We start from the raw sequence: 20,634 nt of genomic DNA on the forward strand, positions 1-20,634 counted from the left end.
GTTATCTAAGATACACAAAAAGAGATGGCACAATCGATCCACCTGATATTTATATTTATTTAATTTGATACACAAGATATTTAATAAATAATGTGTACGTACTTCTAAGACGTTCTTTCTCTTCACAAAAAATAATTATTGTTCTTTTATCGTTTCCTTCTAAACTTAAACTTAGGTTCATCGTCATCGTCATCTTCATCTCCAACACTATCATTGTCAACGTTCTCCATATCAATAAAACGACCTCTTCCCTTTGGAGAACTTTTTTTTGATACCTTCTTTCTTTTCTCAGGGTTTCTCTTCGGAACTTCTGGAACATCTCGAACATCTGGATTTACAATGTCAATTCCAAGATTATGAGCTGCTACCTCATCTTCGTCTTCGTCTTCATCTTCATCTGGAACAAACAGTTTGTTCGGTGCTGGCTCCTTTGGTAATGATGTTCTACTAAAGGAAAATGATTTGATATTGTCATCCTCATTACTGTCTTCGTCAGCATCAACATTATACGAACTCTGACTAGATCTCGACCTTTGGAAATGTGCTTGATTCGTAGCCGATAGGTGTACACCATTTTCATTTTCGTGCTGTGTACTAGATAGCCCATTTCCAGCTTCTTCATTATCATATTCAACATATTCTTTTTCCAGCATTTCTTCATCATTAAACCCGTTTTTCCCACCATGAGAATCATCGTACTTGCTATATTGTTTCAAAGGAACATAATTTCTTGTAATTAAGAATGCATTGTTTCGTATGAAGTCGGATGCACCATTATCTCCTCTTTCATTATTCGAATCATTTTTATTTTGAATATATTTAGGATATACTTTAACAAATCTTTTGAAGTTTCTACGTCCTTCCAATACATTCATAATATTATCAGGAGAATCATGCCTTACAACACTATTCGTTGACTTATTAGTATTATCATTGTTTTCAGTTCGTCGTATTAAAGATGCATTTGATTCAACAATGGCTAAATTACTAAATTCATTGATTGCATCCTCAGTTAATTCTTCTGCATCAACATGTGCTATGGATGATTGTAATCTTGTAACTTCTCTATTTTTGATATCTTGAATGGTCTCTACCATCGATTTAGGTGTAGTTTCTGAATATCGTTTGGAATCCTCTCTTTTTCCAATTTTTAAGGCCTTTGCATTAGATATCTTTTCATCTTTTTCATCGTTCACCTGTTGGGTTATCATCGGTGACTTTTCAGAACTATTTGACCTCTTCTCTTGTTCATTTGAATTTCCATGAGGAGAGATATCAATATGTTGTGAAGGAATATCGTCTATTTGTTGTGTAGGTTCTTGCATATGTTTATCTATAGTAGCATAGGTAAGGGCAGCAGTTTCTTTCCTATCCGACCCACCAATAGAATATATATCCTTTGCGGGTTCATTAATGCTTTTATTTACTTGTGACTGCTGTATTTGTTCGTTTAAAATTGGAGCTACGTCAGGAACTTTTGGTTCGATTATTTCTTGTTGTAACGTAGTTGAAGAGGTTTCGAAAGGAGTACCAGTGGTGGAACCACCAACGAAAAAATCTAAACTTTCCAACGGTTTTACTCTTTTTCTTGCTAGACGTCTTTTTTTAACGATATGTGTAGTTACAGGTTCTGGAGGTGTATGTTTTAAATTTTTACTCGAGGTAGATTCCTCTGTTATAGCTGCTTCGATAGGTGGTTCTTGAATCTCTACCATTAGCTTCTCATTTTCAAATATTTCTGGAGCCTTAGGAGAAACGACGCCTGTTTCAGTCAAATTCGATTTCAATAATTTTGGGTCATTCTTCACAAAGGAATCAAAAATATCTTTTACATTACGACATTCAAAATTCATAATCATTCTTTTGCCATTGTCTTCGTCTGTTACAATTACAATATTTTTTCCTGATGTTGAGAGGATTTTTGTTACAGAGTTTTGTAATTCGGTAGGGTCCTTTATTATTTCTTCTTCACCACCGATTAATTGGAGAGATTTTCGTAAAATGAATGATTTATCAGCATGTTCAGATACAGAACTCTTGTTAAGTGTAATAATGAAAAAATAATCTTGAAAAAAATTCTTACTATTGTTTGATAATGAAAATGACGGTACTAGTTTTAGAGATTCCATGGAATTTATTTTTTGCACATCTGTATCAAACGTTATATTGTCTGGTCTTAACATATTAGAAACTTCTGTTAAATACTGTGATTTGAATACTGGAATTCCCAGAGCCAGTGCTAACAATGGCACATAATAGTCATTGGGAGTCATAACTACAGCGGTTATGTGGCTATCTTCTTGCAAAATATCAGATGTCACTTCAATACCATATTTAGTTAATAATCCCCTAAATTGTTCATACATGTTCGGTATATATAAGTTCATTGGTTGCCATCTTATTTGTACTATCACTGGATTTGTCCCTAAGTGAACATCTAATTCTTTTGTATCTACGACGTTAAAAATCAAGGATTCATCTATGGCCAAGTATCTTTCTTTAACAGAGGTTAATTTACCTTGGTTTACCAGATGTAATTGACCCGAGGGTTCCCATTTGATAGTTATATGTTGTCTTGAGATACTTTTATCATTCTTAATACTCAATGGATTTTTACTTGATCTTCCAATGCTGTACGCTATCGATCTTTCCAAGCAAATTGATACCTTTTTAATACCTCCATCTTCTAATCCATACTGATATCTCAATATCCACATTATATCTTTTTTTTATGGACATGGTATTGCAACCATTCCTTCTTGTAATACCATGTTGGTGTATAATAAGGATTTGTATATGACGGGCATCTTTAAATTTGATGCAGAGGGCTCTTTTTATCAGTAGAACCAATTACAAACTTAGATATGAAACAAAACTAAGATACATACATATTATATGAGTATATAAGAGTGATACTTTTAAGGAGAATCGAGATTATATTTATAATGACAACTTCTACAAAGCCATATGATTTTACTAATCTATCTCGAGAATTGAATGCCGTGAAAGAAGAAACAAACGCATCTAAAGAAGTCATCACTGCTCCTCCCATTACAACGATCCCCTTCAAACAATTCAAACATTGCAGTATTTCCACATACCCTAAGACACCATCTTCATTCTTTGAGACGAGTAAGGATGTAGCATTATATCATAACAAACAACTATATTCCTCTGATGATACGAACTTAATACCGCAATTAGAGCCGGCTATTGCCAAATTAGCCAACCCAAGTTGCTCTTTGAATGAAGCACGAGATTTAAAGCTCCCATATTTAGGATCAGATCTTTATGATGGGTACGAAAGTTTTATTCCTATGGATCCTGATGAATTGGATAGTATTGAGCCATGTTTTAAGTATATTGAATCATGGGAGTTACAAAATAAGCATGATTATCAATTGGGGAATAAGTTTACTATTGTTTCTGCTCGACATCATATTGTGGAGATGACAATGTGTATTTTTAATAAGAGGAAGATGGATGACTTTATATTGAATGTGACTTATAAAGGTGGTAGTAATGGGATGTTGTTGTTTTCTAGAGATGTTAATAAGAAGGATGATGGTGGGATTTACTCTAAAGATGGAGTTGTAAGGAAAATCTCTTATTCAGGGTTTGCGCTGGAGGATTTATTGACAACGAATAAAAATGATCATAATGCAGACAATTCTGATGTTACGCTGGTGGGCGGTGACAAGGCTGTTTTTGCCATCATTGAGAACAAATTAAACGATGATATATCCTTGTTACTTCGTTGTGAAATGGATTCGTATAATCCTGTCAACAAATGTTTCACGGAAATGAAATGTTTTGCAAGATTGAAAATGAATAATCATAACCATCGAAGGAAATTATTAAAAGCTTGGGTCCAGACCGGTGTCATACCGAATTCCGATATTTTGATTGGGATAAGAGACCCAATGTTTGGAGAATTGAATGATATAGAATGGTTTTCAAGGATGAATTTATATAGACAAATCAATAATAGAAATTTACCGGAAGCCAAATTAGATTTGAATTATAATGCAGAAATTGCTGTACAATGGTCACAACATTGTATCAAATCCATATGTAAATTGGTCGACGAAAGCATCGATAAGACGAGATTAAATACCTCTCAATCATTCCAAATACGAATCAATGCTTCTAGGGCAATTCAAATAAAAAAATTGAAATCTGTTCCTAATAATGTCACTATGTATTGTAAGAAATAGAGACGAGGTGTATATTTTATTTTATTTTGCAAGAGACATTAAATGATGGCATGGATAACCTACTCGAGAGAACATCTTAATGGCCCTTGGGTGTTTGCAATAATAAGGTGGTGGTGTCACACTTTGCTTGATGTTCTTCTTGTACTCGCAGAAATAGAAAGGAAAAGTAGTTATATATCAAAAGTAGAAGAGCGTCATGCGCCTTTCAAGTACGTACTGAAATAACACACAAGTCATTTTTTAGTCACTGATTCTCGAAAAGAAAAGAAGGAGAAGTAAGATCATTAGCAAATTGGAAAACGAAAATGGTTGAATGGTGTGTTATTATAAATGATAAGAAAGGGTCAGATAGATCTGCTTTTAACTCGCAACATTTTGCAGGAATCCCGGCATTAGTGGAACAAGGAAAGGTGGTTTGTGGCGGTGCCATTTATAATGAACCAACTGAAGAAGGTGGGAACCCAACTGTTGCTGGATCACATCTTCAAGTCGTTGCTGATACTAAAGAAGAAGTTATGGAGTTAGTGAAGAAAGATATTTTCGCTAAGGAAGGTATTTGGGATGTGGATAATGCTATCATTTATAGATTTGATGCAGCTCTTCGTCTACCAAAGAAATAAGGACAGCCTCCCTTGGACTATTTTTACCTAAGTACGATGATAAATACTGTATAGAGAGAATTATATAAGACTGTTTTTGTCACATCAACTTTATTTTTTTATTTAATGGATTGTTGATGACAATTGGCAAGAATATAAATTAACTCTGTTCATGCTTTCTCGAATAATCACAAAAGACACAAAGAAAACAAGAACTGAAAACGGCTTGTTTTGTTATCTATCATGACATACAGAAGAACAATCCTACGTATCAGGTTCCTAATATTATTAGCTATAATTTGCTTCATTTTACAAATGTGTCTAACAAAATTATTCTTCAATTCAAACAAAGAAAAAATCGTTACTGATCATTATAAGAATAATAATAATAATAATAATAATAATAATAATAATAATAATAACGACGATGGTAATAAGAAAGGCCAACACCATAGTCATTTATTCCCGCAAGAAAACGATATAGTCAATTATCCTAAATTAGGCAAAACCAATAATACGTTTGTTTCCGGAGTTTATTATTCTAGCTGGTCCCCATATAAACCGAGATATCATTTCCCACATGATATTGATTTAACCAAAATAACACATGTTTATTATTCTTTCTTTTTAGTTAATGGAGCCACGGGGGATGTTACCTGTTCAGACGAATGGTCTGACCTTAAAATGGATTTGTATAAACCTTTGAGTTTAAAATTAAATACTTTGCATCAAAATGATAAGGTCCTCCATGACAAAAACAAGACTAGATTAAACGAAACGATAGAAAAGATGAAGAAACAATTACCATTGGGTTGTGTTGGTGAACTATTCTATTTAAAGAAATTTCAAAACTTTAAATTGATTATGTCCATTGGTGGTTGGTCCAATAGAGAGCATTTCCCTTCCATGGTTAGAGATGATAATAAATTGAATCAATTCATTGAATCAAGTGTGGAACAAATGTTTAAATATGGATTTGATGGGATTGATTTAGATTGGGAATTCCCAGAAGATGATGGGTTTGAACCTGGTAAATATCTTGAAATTGTTCAAAGATTAAGAAAAAGAATGGATAAATTAGAACATGATATTTTCCAAAAATCAAAAATATCTCCTCACGATTATGATCATGATTATCATCATCCCAAATTCGAATTATCTGTTGCGACACCAGCATTCATTGAGAAATTGAATATCTTACCTATAAAGGAAATGAATAAATATATTGATTATTGGAACATGATGACATATGATTATTATGGAGATTGGTCAGAAGAAACAGGTTATCATTGTAATCTTTATGAAGGTGGGAATAATGGTACGATAAACGCTCAATACAAACATGAACACACAAGTTCTAACAAGGGTTTAAATGCGAATGATGCAATTAATTATATGTTATATAACAATAACGTATCATCTAGGAAATTAGTACTTGGATTGGCCGCATATGGACGAGGTTTCACTAAAGTTAAAGTGAATAAAAATGATGAGCTTTTCATTAACAAGAAATTCGACGGGGTAGGCGGTGCATCAGCTGGGGAACCAGGTATGTGGTTATATAATCAATTGCCTATTAAAAACTCGAAAGAAATGTTTGACCCAAATTATGTCAGTGCCTTCTGTTATGATCCCAAGACTAAGACATTTGTTGGTTATGATAATGTTGATACAATGAAGGTGAAGGCGAAATACGTTCAAGATAGACATTTGGCAGGAGGATTTTGGTGGGAATCATGTGGAGATGATCATAAACATCCTGAAAGATCATTATTAAATGCATTTACTAATCAACTTGAGGTCAAACATTTGATGAAATATGAAGACTCACATTTAATTTATGAGCAACCTGATACTATTAAATATTATTTAAATTATTTTGGTAATGACGGGTTTCTATCACCATTTTTCATTCAAATAATGTCGGCCATGTAGATCATGAGCGAATATATATAACATACTATAATATAATAATCCGTATAACTTCTTATATATTCATTAAAAATAAACAAAATTCATTTGCCCTAACCACTTCGAACCTTATTTGTTCTCTTTTTTTCTATTACTTTATTTTAGTTTTTATTGTCATTTGTTGTGTATCCAGTTTATTTTAATATAATGTCAGTGTGATATAGTTTTAATCTATATTATTATTCTATAGCAAGGTATCCATTCTTGAGAAGACTTCAATTACACCAGCGATAACTTCTAATTGTAAGTCATAACCTGGGTTTTCATCTAACTCTTGTTGTACCAATCTATTCAAATTTACCGAAACGTTTGTATTTGTTGTTTTTTCCAAATCGAATGGGAACTTTGAAAATTGTGCAATCAATTCATCAGCTCTTGCTATAGCATTATCACTTTTTTCATAATCCAATGAACTTAATACGTTCTCCAAGACATTTGCCCCATAAGCTCCACAAATCAAAGCAATGGTTCTAATAATCTTAAAGAAAGTATTTTGTGGGAAATATTCATTATAGTTAAATTCCATATTTCTTGATACTAACACAGATAGGACTCTACGTTTAATTGCTTCTTTACAACTTGAATCAGTAACCGGATGAGTAGCCATATCAAATAAGAAGAAATTTTTCATTTCAGTCCTTAGTACACCCTTATCCACCAATCCCTTTGCTAACCTTTCTCTCACTTGTTTCAATTGATAATTAATCTTCATAATATTCCAAGTTTCACCACTCAACAAATCAATCCAATTAGCGATTGTCAATGGTTCATCATTCTTCATCAATTGTAAAGTTTCATCTAATAACACTTCCCCAGTTTTAGACCCGTCTTTCACCTCGATTAACCGTTCTGATAAATCGAATCTTTTCCTTGCTGAATCGTCGAGAATTCTAATCTTACCTCTCAAAGCCAATTCAATAAGAATGCAACCTCTTAAAGCGTACGAGATATTATCATTCCAAAAGGACAAATATCCCTCTTTATCCCTTAATCCCATCAAAAGGACTTCCTCCATTAGAGTCAACGTGGGTGTGACTGCATTATTACCACCGCGGCTATTACTGCCGGAGTTATTATTATTAATATTGTTGTTATTTAATAGTTTTGCCTCTTCAGGGTCGTACGCGATCTTGCTACTGCCAAAGGTGTTGGAATTGCTGACGTTGTTATTGCTGTTATTTGAGCCGAGTATCCTGCTGGAGTCATTGTTATCTGAGTCTACGTCTACCATACCCTTATTGGAACCATCTTGAGGACGACGACGACGCTGTAAAGTTGACATTATTAACAGAAGTAAGAACTATATTGTTCGTTTTGTTTCTGGTTCTGTGTTTGTGTGTGTGTATATGAGGCTCTGATTATCTCAGACGGTCATTGAAATGTTGATGCTTCGTATGGACGAAATGTCCTTGTTGTACTACTAGTAGTATTTGAATATTCCCTTTTGATTGTTTAATGTCTACGTATTCATTGTTGAGTCCAGGCTGTTTAGCACGTGATCGGATACAGAAAAGCGTCTCTGCTTCCATTTCACTTACAACCCTAATTGTACGTACTACTACTACTAGGTGACGTACGTACAATTTAATTTTTTGTTGTTACGAATAGAATTAGGGCAAAATGTCAAGATAGGTCTAATTGGGAAAAGTAAGGCTCAACACCTAACTCTAAAATAATATAGGGTAAATATTACGACAGAGAGACAAGAGCGAAAGGATCGCACTAGCACTCAGGAAAAAAATTGAGGGAACATTGGTAAAAAGGCCAGGATCAATAAATATATATATTTATATATATATATATATATAATGGTCGACTAACTGTAAAAAGTAGTAACACGTTGATATCAAAATACCAAAAATCTGTATCAGAAGAGATATCATTGCCAGGGAATTTGGTATATAAAGTCTTAATCAGGAGCAGGCTTTACCAATTAAAAACTAGCGCCAATTAATGAAGTAAACAACCACAATGACCTAAAAATATATTGCTCTTCACTACACAATAATTAATTCTTCAACGATGAACAGGGAAGTACATCCTATGACATTGGAGCCATTATCGGTAACTGTTCCAACCCAGATCCCATGAGTAACAAACGACTTTGAAGTCTCAAAAAACACCTTTGCATTATCTTCCTTTGCCTCTCCAGTTGGCTGTTTATAACAGCAATCAAAGTCTTTGTTGGAAAAAATTTGGTGATAAAATTCGCTCTCACAGAATAATAAGGCAATTTTTTTGGATTTGTCCCGATAAGTCAAGAATAGAATTTTAAAATTGCGCTGAAACGCTGATATACTATAATTTTAGCATTCTAAATGGCAACACTATAATTTCCTCAGAAGATATAAAAACCACTATGGTCTTTAAAAGGTTCTAAACGAAGAATCTTTTTTTCACCTACACCATATGCAAAAGTTCTATTGCAACCATATTAGCAAAGTTTACGATATTCATGACAAAATGCCTTGAACTTTGCTAATATTATTGGTACGGATGCAAAGACCGTGAATATATTCAGAGTAGCCAATAGGTACACTCTGTTCCAAATTTGCCAGAAGTTCTTCTGTATTTCAAAGTTCAGAACGTCAGAAAGATAAAGCCAAAAATATTCTTTGAGAGGTTAGAAACCAAACACGACAGTACAAGTATTTTTTTTTTATTACGAACTCTATAAGAATTCATTGAGTCCAGATGAAATAGTCGTGGGTTTGCTTTTTTGAAGACCAATAATTCCACGTCACAAGAATCTATTACATAAAGGTGGGAACCGATGTAGTAGTTAGTTTGGAAACTGGTATTGTCGACACTATTATCGCTAAGCCATAAGCTGGTAGGTACAGTATTCGACAGCGGTAACATATTTCATGCTGGTACTGCGTGATACTTAAGTCGGTCTATTCGCAGACTCACCCTTCTTTTCAAGAAAACAGTCGAAAGATTGGGAAGAACAGTCTAGCACATCTACCAAAAGATGAGACAGGAAGAGATTAAAACACTGCATGGGGTTGATAGATTACTGTACGTTACTGTTTCTTGGCTTGTCCAGTAGACCACATGCAAACGGTAGTGCAACTGTTTTGCTTGGGTGCTGACTAATCTCTTCGAATTAAAAACGTTAGTAAAACGGCCAAAAATGTTACTTTGCTGATTGCTATAATATTATCGAATGTATGGCTTAAATACTTTCCCTCAATATTTCGCACGGACGCAGTGAGTATTATTACCGAAAAAGGATGGTATATATGCTAAATATTAAGATCATGTTTAAGGTGGTTTTATGCTATTTTTAATTAGATAAATTATTGTATATTGTTTATTAATCCTCTTTCAAATAGCAAATATTTGGTAATTAGTTTTTTAATTTCATGAGTAGTGTTTTTTTATCGAAAAAAAATAATTGTCAGATTATATGGGGTTCAATGGTCCCTCTTATATATTTTGTAACTCAACGTTGTACTGTTTAGTACGCCGTTCACTCTGGCTCCGAAACGACACACATTGTTATTATTTTATTTTTTATTATTTCATTTTAGGTCACACGACTTTTTTATCGTTACAAGCAAATACAACTGCAATACTAATAAATAACCATATTTAAACCATGAAAAAACAATAGATGAAGTAAACGATATTTCAAAGGCTTCATATATAACACTATAAGAACATGGCTATCTATTGTGTATATATTCCCTATAAAATATCCTCCTATGCAGATACCAAGTTTATTTATTTATTTATTTATTCAACTTAAATTCAGCTTAAAAAATACCATCTTTTGGCTGCTTTACATCCCTACGTACCTACGTACACACCCAACCCTACCAACAACTAAGTTCCTTCCATATGTACGTTTTACAAATGTCTTATGTGTTCTCCACTAAGTAGTGTTAAGGCGATATAGGTCATTAACCCGACGACGTCGGTTTCGTAAAGAAATATCTATTTATATTAAAGACTCCGAATGGCTTTTTAAGGAAGTCCATCTGATTCTGGCTGCTTTTAAAATATTCTTATCAGGAAGTTTTATGCTAAAACCGCGTAATATATTAAGTATTACGTTGTATTCTATAATTCACATATCTTCTATTTCATTCTACGATACCAAAATACTGTTCGAGAAAATGTTGCCTATAACGTACATCAGTGTATTATTATTAACGTTCGTTTTCGTTGAACCCATCATTGCTTCTGCAATTGACTACTCACCTGAAATTTATGTGAAAGGTCATCTAATAGGAAATACAGCTGGTTCTTATTGGTTGATAGATGATGACGTTACACCTATGCCAGTTCCATACTCGATGGTAATGGACTATTGGCAAAAGTTAGCATCATCGTCAAAAGTTTCAAACAAACGCGATGGTCAAGTAATATCTACTTTGATTGATAATTGTCAAGGCCAATTCTGCCAATTACTCACTCTAGAAGCATTTGCGAATGGGACGCAATATTTTCAAATAAAAACTATACAGGGTTCTGGAAACTTTACCGGAGCTACGTATTCTGATAAATTTTGGAGGCAAGATAAAGTTGGTTATGGCTCGCAATACGAAGTTGCTTCTCTCTATGGCATGAATTTTGAAACAATTGTGGAAAGTTATAGTAACTGGGCCTCAATTTGGGAGTTAACTAGACTCATAGTTAGGGCCTTACAACAGACTCTATACTACGTCCTCAATACTTTGAAATATTGTTCACTACAGAAAGAAAAAAGGGATATATACTCTATACTTGTTGATTCTTCTGATGGCTGGTCAACCTTCATCTCAACAGATACACAAACTGATTTTTCTAATTTTTATTCCTGGCCTGATTTTGAGCATATGACTCGAGAAGCTCTTACAGATGAGAGCAATAAGTCGAAGTCAGCATTTTGCATTTTTACTAACGCTGTTGCTGGTAAAGAGATGAATTTAAGGATCATTTCAAACACATCGCAGTCTAAGTTTGATCCATGGGCATTACCTTGTGGCATTTAAATTCTGCTTTTAAAAGTGATGGGGATGCTGAATGTTTATATACTGCTAACGTACTAGGTAGTTCATTTATTATTATTATTACTATTATTCATATTTTTACCTTATTAGTGGTGTTAAAGCTAGATTGTAAAATGGTTTTGTACTATCTTGGAAGCTGAGGAGAGTTATGCGAATAGGCGAAGCAATTCCAACAACTCAGCATAAGGTTGTAAAAATACTTCTTGTTCAGTTTAAAGATTTGGCTTTCTAGATAGTAGGGATGCTCTCCCTATGCCATACTTTATTCTAGTTTGTAGCACATCTGTCACCATGCCATAGCACTCTATGTTTCCTCGAATCATTTTTCTGGCGCCAGGTCAACATGCACCTCAACAGATGTATAACTATAAACAGTGAATATACGGTTCTAAGGTATGGTATTTTAAAACATACAATGAGCAAAGTAGAAAGAAATCCTGTCAAATAGAGTACACGCCTACACCTGAGTAATATACCTAATTATACTCGTAAATATACACTTTCTTATATTATATATGGCTAAATTTCCCTGACACCTGAGTTTTCTATGGTTCCAAAATCCTTTTCTGCACGTGCCATAGTTCTATGGTAGGAGAGAAAGAACAGTAAACACTGTTTCGTAAATCACCTGCATGCAATACAAGACGTAAAACCTAAATATATAACTGAAGGCTGATGATCGAGAAGAAGGACATTGCTTCAACAACAACCACGCCACACATTCCATAGTCGACATTACTAAAAAGACGGTCCCGCCATAATCAATCATGGGAGCCAAAACATCAAAACTATCGAAGGATGACTTAACAAGCTTAAAACAATCCACATATTTTGACCGTCGTGAAATACAACAATGGCACAAGGGGTTCCTAAGAGATTGCCCCCAGGGACACTTAACTAGAGACGATTTCGTCAAAATATATAAACAATTCTTCCCCTTTGGATCCCCCGATGATTTTGCTAATCACCTCTTTAGTGTTTTTGATAAAGACGATAACGGATTTATAGATTTTAAAGAATTCATTACTGTACTAAGTACTACCTCCAGGGGTACGCTGGAGGAAAAATTGGTTTGGGCTTTCCAATTGTATGATTTGAATCACGATGGGTATATCACCTACGATGAAATGTTGACTGTCGTCTCAAGTGTATACAAAATGATGGGTTCTATGGTTAAATTGAATGATGACGAAGCTACTCCGCAATTGAGAGTAGATAAAATCTTTAGCTTAATGGATAAAGATCAAGATGGGTACATTACTTTGGATGAATTTAGAGAGGGGTCCAGAGTGGATCCTTCTATAATTAGTGCATTGAACTTATACGAAGGTTTGGTGTAGACCTCACCGGTACCATCTTTCCAGTTTTTAATTAGTCATTTTTCTTATACATACATGCACCCACATTACATTACATTATTATATACACGTATATATACACTAAGCATATTCTTTTATTATTTTATTATTATTTTTTGTCACCTGTCTCTTTTTCCTATACCTTTCTAGTTTTAGTATATTTCTCGACAAATTCTCTCTTCGATTCAATACCTAAAGTCTTGGAAACTAACTTATATTTATCACCATCATTTAATGAACTTCTTAATTCATCTAATGTAGCACTAATCCTTTGGGGTTCAGTGATCTTACATTTATAATGAACTTTTTTAGTTAACATCCTAATTAAGAACGTAAATTTCCCAACAGGTAAAGGTGTCACTAATGAATTATTGATTTTCAAAATAATATTTTGAATGTCGAAATTATGACGATTGTTCATTTCCCATTCTGGATCAATGAAACTTTTCAATTCAGATGAGTTTATCCCAAATGGTAATACACTTTTGCCATTGGAACATGTCCCCTCGATAAATAAGAAATTAACAGTATTTTTCAACGCTCCCAAATTTTGGACCTTTTCCTTACTGTATTTGGTAACATTTAATGATCCATTCAAAGTAAAACAAATAAATTTAAATAATCGCATCTTATAAATAGAACCATCAGAATCTGGTACCAAAAATGAACAACTACCCTGTGAAATCAAATATAACATTAAACAATCTAAAGATGATTGATAATTTACAACGTATAACTGTGATTTCATCGGATAATGTTTCTCAGGTTTAACCAATCGTCTTTTCACTCCAACTACATTAATGTCACTTTTCCATCCAAATAATGAACCTAAATTCCATTTTAATACGGTTCGAGAACCAGTGATATGGAAAAGAATAATTAATGGAGATATTATAATCATCTTAATCAATAATATCAATCCATACCCCAATTGAATGACCACATTAGGATCTTTATTATTCCCAGAAGTAGGCGGTAAAAATGGAGCAATACCAGTCCCCTTATCTCTCCAATTCGTAAACTTTTCCATTATATTATCACTCAGCACTAAGGAATATTGCAACAAAGTCAATCAGTAATTTAGCTCTTATTAAAGTTGTCGCTCTTTTGTATTTCCATATATACTTTTATTTCAGTAAATTTATATATATTTTTCACTTTTACGTATGCCACTCGTTTAGTATGAAAAAACAATATCTTCAAGAAAAATTATGTCAATTTCAATATTAATATCAAGGAAAAAAAAAAAAGAAACAAATACACAGCCAGGTCATCAGAAAATCGAGAATTATCCCAATATTGAAGGTTTAGATCCCTGAATCTCAACCATACAACACCACCTGCTCCATATCTTCCTTTTTTTGCACTTTCCCAAGCTAGATCATACATATGTCCTTCCCAGACGTCTTGAGAAACGGTGACGATTTCTTAAAACAATATCCTAGACAAAGTAGAATATGGACAATACTATCATATGGTACTTCCTTAATCACAGTAAGTCTCTCCAAACTATTCTTACATACATTCTATAGCATCAAAGTGAACAATTTCGAAGTTCTTGAAAAGGCTGTTCAAACTGCAGAAAATGAAAATAGAGGTATAATGACAATGATGAATCACATGTCCATGGTGGATGACCCGACTTTTTGGGCTGCATTCCCACTACGATTATATAGACAAAAGGAAAATATTCGATGGTGTTTGGGAGCTGAAAATATTTGTTTCCAAAATAAATTCTTAGGTTACATGTTCTCATTGGGACAAGTATTAAGTACCAAGAGGTTTGGGGTGGGTCCATTTCAAGGGTCAATTGATGCTGCAATTAGATTGTTGAGCCCAGATGATTCTTTGGAAAGCTTGACTTGGAGACCATCCAAAGGTATTAATGAATCATTGAAACAACAACAAAATTCTTCGTCCTTGACTAACCCTCCAATAAGAAGAAATAAACCATCGTGGGTTCATGTCTATCCTGAGGGATTTGTTTTACAATTACATCCACCATATTCTAATTCTATGAGATATTTTAAATGGGGGATTACAAGAATGATATTGGAATCTACAAAGCCTCCAGTTATCGTCCCAATTTTCACTACTGGATTTGAAAATATTATTTCCGAGGAATCGGAAGAATCATTCTTAAAACAACTTTGGAAGAGTTTTGGTACTGAAATTAATATCACCATTGGTGATCCCTTGGATAATAAATTAATCGATAATTTTAGAAATGAATGGAATCAATTAGTAGAAAAATATTTTGATCCCGAGAATCCTACTAATTTATCTACTCGTTTGAAATATGGTGAAGAAGCTCAAGATTTAAGAAGTAGAGTTGCCGCAGAATTGAGAAATCATGTCGCTAAAATCAGACATGATGTTAGAAATTTACCAAAAGAAGATCCCAGATTCCAATCACCCGCTTGGTGGAAAAAATATACCTCATCTGAAGGGAAATCAGATCCAGATGTCAAATTTATTGGTAAAAATTGGGCAATTAAACGTTTACAAAATATTTTGAATATTGAACCAGCAATGGATAACAATAACAACGGTGATGAGACAAGAAATAAAAGAGAAACCTCATCTAATAAACCAGATATTAAGAAAGATTAGTGTATTAGGTTTCCATTAGCCTACTGATCTTTAATATAGAATCGATGGCTTCACGAACCTTCGAATATCAAAAAGGCTCACCTCAATATACATACAACCTAAACACTATTTTATGATAAACAATTGTATGTATGTATATCTGTATATATTGTAAATATACTTTAATGCATTGTATTTAATTTAATTTTTTCTTCCTTGGTATAAAGGAGCACATTTTTTGTTTCGTGCTCTGATGAATATTTAATAAATTGCTAGACAGAATTTTATTATTTCGATATAGTTGCTCCTCCCATTTTTGCGGAATTAACTTTTGATGCAAAACGTAAAGAATTCAAAGTTTCATTGACATAATTTATACTAGGAGATATATTGACAAACATTAAGGTCTTAGAATTCCCAATTAATGAATATTGTAACAAATAAGTCAATTTGGAATTTCTGAAAGGAATATGTCTTTTCTTCGCATTCTCTTTGTCCTTTTCCGAGCCTGTTAAAGCATGAATGACATCACCGAGACAACTTAAAGATCTATTGATATTTTGAGTCTCTCTTAATCTTTCCCCAGTTACCTGGGATGAATTAATTCTTTCTGAACCTGCTAAATCAACCAAGTTTAAAATACCATATGACTTTTCTCCAGTTATTTCATTCGTCCCCTTCAAATGGATAATAAAGATACTATGGGAACGTGAAGAATGTTCATTCGAAAGTGTACTAGCTGTTGATCTCAATTTATTTGCTCTTCGTAGGATGTTATCTACAGTGATCTTTGAATCAAGCTTACACGTCGTTATATTTGTTACCTTAGTTGTTTGAGTTTCTGGATCATGTCTTATTTCATGTTTAGTTGAATTAGACTGCGATGGTGAAGCCAACAAGTCATTGACTTTGCCGTTATTATCGTGTTCATTTCTTAAAAGATCAACGATATTTTCATTATATATTTCCACAAATTCACATTCAATTTCATATTTCCACCCTCTTTCTTTCAAATTATTCGTCCAATTGAAAATGTGCGATATAGTAGCAGGAATGATACCATCTTTAGGATGTAGCATAGTATAAGTCTTACCTGATCCCGTTTGACCATACGCAAAAATACAAACATTGTAACCATCTAATGAACTTTGTACCAATTGACCAACTTCTTTAAAAACATCATCGTTTGTTTCATTTTGATTGAATATTTTATCGAATTTAAATTTCAAAGTTGTGGAGTTATTGCTGCTATTATTATTCAATGCCTTTTGTATTTCCAGGGTTTGAGTACCATTGTTATCATCAAATTCAGACACCTTTAGATGGCTGGTGTTGTTGCTTTCCTGTGGTAAAATCGGCGGACGAATTCTACAATATACTCTAATGTTACCTCTTAACTCTTGTAAAGTATTATGTAAACTACGTCTCATCGTTTCTTCCTTAATCAATATTTCATTGATTTCTTTCAAATCGACTTCTGTATTTTCAATATAATCCTCTAGTTCAACTTTACGTCTCAATTTCTCTTCAACCTTTAGATCATTTTCGAGAATTTCGCTCTCTAAATTCGATGACTCACTTTGGGTCGTTTTCAAGATGTTTTGCAAGTCATCTAGCTTTTCTTTAAGGTTTTTGATTTCCGACTTTTGCGCTTTCGCCTTGGGTTCTAATTCCTTTTCAATTCTTTCATTGAGAGATCCAACTTCATTGGTGATTTTTTCATTTATCTCTAGATTCGTTTTCCATTCTGCATGATATTTTTGCAACCATTCTTCTTTTATAGTTCTATTTTTCTCCTCCACATCAGCTAACATAACTTTTAGAGTATCATCGTTAGTTAGAATTTTATTTGAAATATCTTCCACTTTATTCAATAACGCATTTCTGTTATCTTCAAATTTTTTGATTTTACTTTGTTTCAGTTTCTCAATTTTCAAGCGATACTCATTTTCCATTTTATTAAACTCAGCATTATTCTTAGCTTCCAATTGTTTCAAATGTAATTGATGTCCTTCATTTAAATATTTTTTCTTATTAGTTAACTTTTCATTCAAATTCCTAATTTCATTTTCCTTTGATTTCAATAGTTGTTCTTTACTATTCTTTTCCTTGTACAGTTTCTCCCATTCAGATTGTAAATTAGCATACTCATCTTTATTTACGTTTAGTTCGTCTCTTAAATTATCAAAAATTGTTTTCTTTTGAAACAATTCCTCCTGTAATTGGTTTAACTCCACTATACTATCCTTATGGAAAGATGTCAAATTCTTATCTGGAGAGTAATTACTACAATTATCATTATTATCATTTGGTATTATCGAATTATTCCCGTCCGAGGATCCTATTAAAGACGCTCTAACAGAAGTTGATTCATTACTATTGGTAGGTCTTTTCGCCTGTGTTCGAGAAATCGCTGGTCTTGGGGGAGTAGTAGTAAACCGCCTTTTATATTGTTTATCTAAGTCATTGGTAAAATTTACATCCGGGATTGACGATGTTCCGCTCCCTCCAGTACTATATCGTATTGGGGTTTTGGGGAGTAGACTATTTGAATAGGTACGTTCATTATTCCTTCTCATTTATAATGTTGCTTTTTGAAGCTCTTCTATTAGGGTATGATCTCGATAAAGAATAATTCTAATATTCAAAAAAATGGAATTGAAAAAGCAGCTCTTTTTAAATATATTTTCGAGTATTCAAAGTAAAATGGATTTCCTAAACCTCGTATATAATAAAAACCGATGATAAATTCAACAGAGAATCCTTATTTGATGTCTTGTAACAAGTTTGTTTCATCAGGTTCAATTTTACAAATGGCTAAAATCAATTTATGTTGATACCTTTTGTTTACCATTACCCGGATGCTTGCTCTAAAAAGTGAAAAATTTTGTGAAATTGCGCGATGAGCTGAAAATCTCAGATGAGATGGAAAACTTGAAAATAATACTGTAATTGAAGAGGTTTTTTTATGGTTGAACTGTCATTTTTGGAATGATCAAGCACCATTCCTAATCGAGTTTTAAATATTACCTGCAAAGGCTATCAACATATTTTAGCATAACAGTGACATATAGCATGAGTTCGAAAGGGAGCGTAACGGTGAGGAAACCTAAAATGGAAAAAGTGAGAGATGAGCAAGACACTAAAGTAAAAGGCCTTGAGGCAAATAATAGTCTTAAAGAACTAAGCGGAAGTGACGACAGTGAAGAAGAAGCTGATGAGATTCAAGATGATGAATTAGATTTATCTGACGTCTCTTCTGTATCAGAAGCTAATGGTAGCGAAGACGACGGTTCGGATGCCCATGAACGAGGAGAAGAAGACGAAGAAGAAGGTGACGACTTTCCAAAGAAAAAGAAGTCTAAGAAAAGTAAGCATGATGATGGTTCCAATGATTTCTCTAGCGCAGTTAACGCAATCTTGTCATCACATTTGAAGGCATATGACAGAAAGGATCCAATTATGGCAAGAAATAAAAAAGTGCTGAAGAAAAATGAATCAGATAAACTTGAACAGCAAGCCAGAAGGGTCCTAACAACAGAGAGGAAAAAACTATTAAATAAAGCAAGAAAGAAAGATATCATCCCAATTGCTTCCGGTGAAAATCAAAATGGTGAAGAGATTAGAGCTGTCCTAGAAAAGGAAACAAAACTAAGGAAAATTGCCCAAAAGGGTGTTGTAAAACTTTTTAATGCTATTCTTTCGACACAAGTGAAGACTGAAAAGGAAATCGCTACTACCATGGGTGATATCAAGAACAGAAAAGAAAGAGAAACCCTTATTACGGAAGTCTCAAAGGAAAAGTTCCTGGACTTGGTTAAGGCAGCCGGTGAAGATAATTAAAAAAATGCAATGAAAAAGCATTTATAGAATATCAATAATCTTTTTTTGCTAGATGTATCTGTATATTAAACATATTCTTCAACATTAGTATACCTTGCATTTTGAGATTTACCATTATTTGGTGATGATTGACTTTTGTAATAATGGCAACAAGTTGCTTTGTTTGAGTTTATATATGGTCATAGTCATGGATTCATTGCAAGGAAGTTATACTATCACTGAATTAACCACATCTTTATTGATATAATTCCGAAAATGGTTTTGAAAAATACCTTAAAAAATTGTTTACTTTTGGCTCTAAATAATTACTGATTTGATCTCTTCCAACTTTTCAGGAACAAGTTTTTCAATTGAGAAGTACATTAATTCAGAGGCTAAAAATCATGTAAAATATAGTCCCAAGTAGTTCTGTAAACTAGATATTTCAGCAACAGTTAAAGATTTTAATCCAGGTATTAACCAATTCTTTGGCTTAATTTTTAGGAAGGTTAACTTGCAACAATGGATGCAAATGCTAATTAAATTTTCCACATTTTGTGACACAAATCGGATAAGACATTAATGCCTGAATTCAAACAGAAAATAATACTCCATGAACAACAATAAAGAATTTGTTGGATTTGAAACTGCTTCTCTACTATCTCTACCTACTGTAACCTCCATACTGTACCGTATTGTAATTTATATACCTTTTTACAGTTATTAAAAAGTTTATCAGGATGAGACAAACCTTAAATAGAAAAAACTTACTGCTAATCATTTTGTCAGTCAATTTGGAACAAATGCCTTCGTTTGAAGTGGAAGTATTTTTGCTTAACGACACACAGTAGAATTCCAGTGTGTGTGGCCTCTGGAAAAACTCTACGTTACTAGTATTCTAATAGTGTTCAAGTTGTAAATACACCGTTAAACATTTCCTATCAAACTTCGCTCAGAAGCATCCAATCTTTGATATCCTGTGTTATTCGTATTGTAAATTCCACCTTGAATGTAAGTAAGCTTTATATGAGTTTATTTTAATTATGATTAATAGTCTCTGATAATATAAGTAATA

The 20,634-nt window shown here is 33.3% G+C and overlaps 11 protein-coding genes across 11 annotated transcripts; 7 read left to right on the forward strand and 4 right to left on the reverse strand.

Moving 5' to 3' along the window:
* Nucleotides 1–146: 146 nt before the first annotated feature.
* XRS2 (Xrs2p) lies at nucleotides 147–2,717 on the reverse strand (the record flags this gene model as incomplete). The annotated part of the gene is made up of 1 exon (XM_003668796.1): nucleotides 147–2,717. The coding sequence occupies one exon, from the start codon at nucleotides 2,715–2,717 to the stop codon at nucleotides 147–149; it is 2,571 nt and encodes an 856-aa protein (XP_003668844.1).
* A 228-nt stretch (nucleotides 2,718–2,945) lies between these two features.
* DXO1 (Dxo1p) lies at nucleotides 2,946–4,217 on the forward strand (the record flags this gene model as incomplete). The annotated part of the gene is made up of 1 exon (XM_003668797.1): nucleotides 2,946–4,217. One exon carries the CDS (start codon nucleotides 2,946–2,948, stop codon nucleotides 4,215–4,217), a length of 1,272 nt encoding a protein of 423 aa, XP_003668845.1.
* Nucleotides 4,218–4,522: 305 nt separating this feature from the next.
* Nucleotides 4,523–4,837, forward strand: NDAI0B05700 (uncharacterized protein; the record flags this gene model as incomplete). The annotated part of the gene is made up of 1 exon (XM_003668798.1): nucleotides 4,523–4,837. One exon carries the CDS (start codon nucleotides 4,523–4,525, stop codon nucleotides 4,835–4,837), a length of 315 nt encoding a protein of 104 aa, XP_003668846.1.
* A 222-nt stretch (nucleotides 4,838–5,059) lies between these two features.
* CTS2 (putative chitinase) lies at nucleotides 5,060–6,751 on the forward strand (the record flags this gene model as incomplete). The annotated part of the gene is made up of 1 exon (XM_003668799.1): nucleotides 5,060–6,751. One exon carries the CDS (start codon nucleotides 5,060–5,062, stop codon nucleotides 6,749–6,751), a length of 1,692 nt encoding a protein of 563 aa, XP_003668847.1.
* Nucleotides 6,752–6,971: 220 nt separating this feature from the next.
* VPS74 (Vps74p) lies at nucleotides 6,972–8,069 on the reverse strand (the record flags this gene model as incomplete). The annotated part of the gene is made up of 1 exon (XM_003668800.1): nucleotides 6,972–8,069. The coding sequence occupies one exon, from the start codon at nucleotides 8,067–8,069 to the stop codon at nucleotides 6,972–6,974; it is 1,098 nt and encodes a 365-aa protein (XP_003668848.1).
* Nucleotides 8,070–10,815: 2,746 nt separating this feature from the next.
* Nucleotides 10,816–11,769, forward strand: NDAI0B05730 (uncharacterized protein; the record flags this gene model as incomplete). The annotated part of the gene is made up of 1 exon (XM_003668801.1): nucleotides 10,816–11,769. The coding sequence occupies one exon, from the start codon at nucleotides 10,816–10,818 to the stop codon at nucleotides 11,767–11,769; it is 954 nt and encodes a 317-aa protein (XP_003668849.1).
* Nucleotides 11,770–12,554: 785 nt separating this feature from the next.
* Nucleotides 12,555–13,127, forward strand: FRQ1 (frequenin; the record flags this gene model as incomplete). Its single annotated transcript, XM_003668802.1, has 1 exon — nucleotides 12,555–13,127. One exon carries the CDS (start codon nucleotides 12,555–12,557, stop codon nucleotides 13,125–13,127), a length of 573 nt encoding a protein of 190 aa, XP_003668850.1.
* A 154-nt stretch (nucleotides 13,128–13,281) lies between these two features.
* Nucleotides 13,282–14,175, reverse strand: LOA1 (lysophosphatidic acid acyltransferase LOA1; the record flags this gene model as incomplete). Its single annotated transcript, XM_003668803.1, has 1 exon — nucleotides 13,282–14,175. One exon carries the CDS (start codon nucleotides 14,173–14,175, stop codon nucleotides 13,282–13,284), a length of 894 nt encoding a protein of 297 aa, XP_003668851.1.
* A 359-nt stretch (nucleotides 14,176–14,534) lies between these two features.
* Nucleotides 14,535–15,758, forward strand: TAZ1 (lysophosphatidylcholine acyltransferase; the record flags this gene model as incomplete). The annotated part of the gene is made up of 1 exon (XM_003668804.1): nucleotides 14,535–15,758. One exon carries the CDS (start codon nucleotides 14,535–14,537, stop codon nucleotides 15,756–15,758), a length of 1,224 nt encoding a protein of 407 aa, XP_003668852.1.
* Nucleotides 15,759–16,024: 266 nt separating this feature from the next.
* Nucleotides 16,025–18,316, reverse strand: KAR3 (Kar3p; the record flags this gene model as incomplete). The annotated part of the gene is made up of 1 exon (XM_003668805.1): nucleotides 16,025–18,316. One exon carries the CDS (start codon nucleotides 18,314–18,316, stop codon nucleotides 16,025–16,027), a length of 2,292 nt encoding a protein of 763 aa, XP_003668853.1.
* Nucleotides 18,317–18,812: 496 nt separating this feature from the next.
* On the forward strand, nucleotides 18,813–19,580 carry RRP15 (rRNA-processing protein RRP15; the record flags this gene model as incomplete). The annotated part of the gene is made up of 1 exon (XM_003668806.1): nucleotides 18,813–19,580. The coding sequence occupies one exon, from the start codon at nucleotides 18,813–18,815 to the stop codon at nucleotides 19,578–19,580; it is 768 nt and encodes a 255-aa protein (XP_003668854.1).
* Between the last annotated feature and the right edge of the window lie 1,054 nt (nucleotides 19,581–20,634).

The sequence above is a fragment of the Naumovozyma dairenensis genome, chromosome 2 (genome assembly GCF_000227115.2).
Source record: "Naumovozyma dairenensis CBS 421 chromosome 2, complete genome".
NCBI lineage: Eukaryota > Fungi > Ascomycota > Saccharomycetes > Saccharomycetales > Saccharomycetaceae > Naumovozyma > Naumovozyma dairenensis.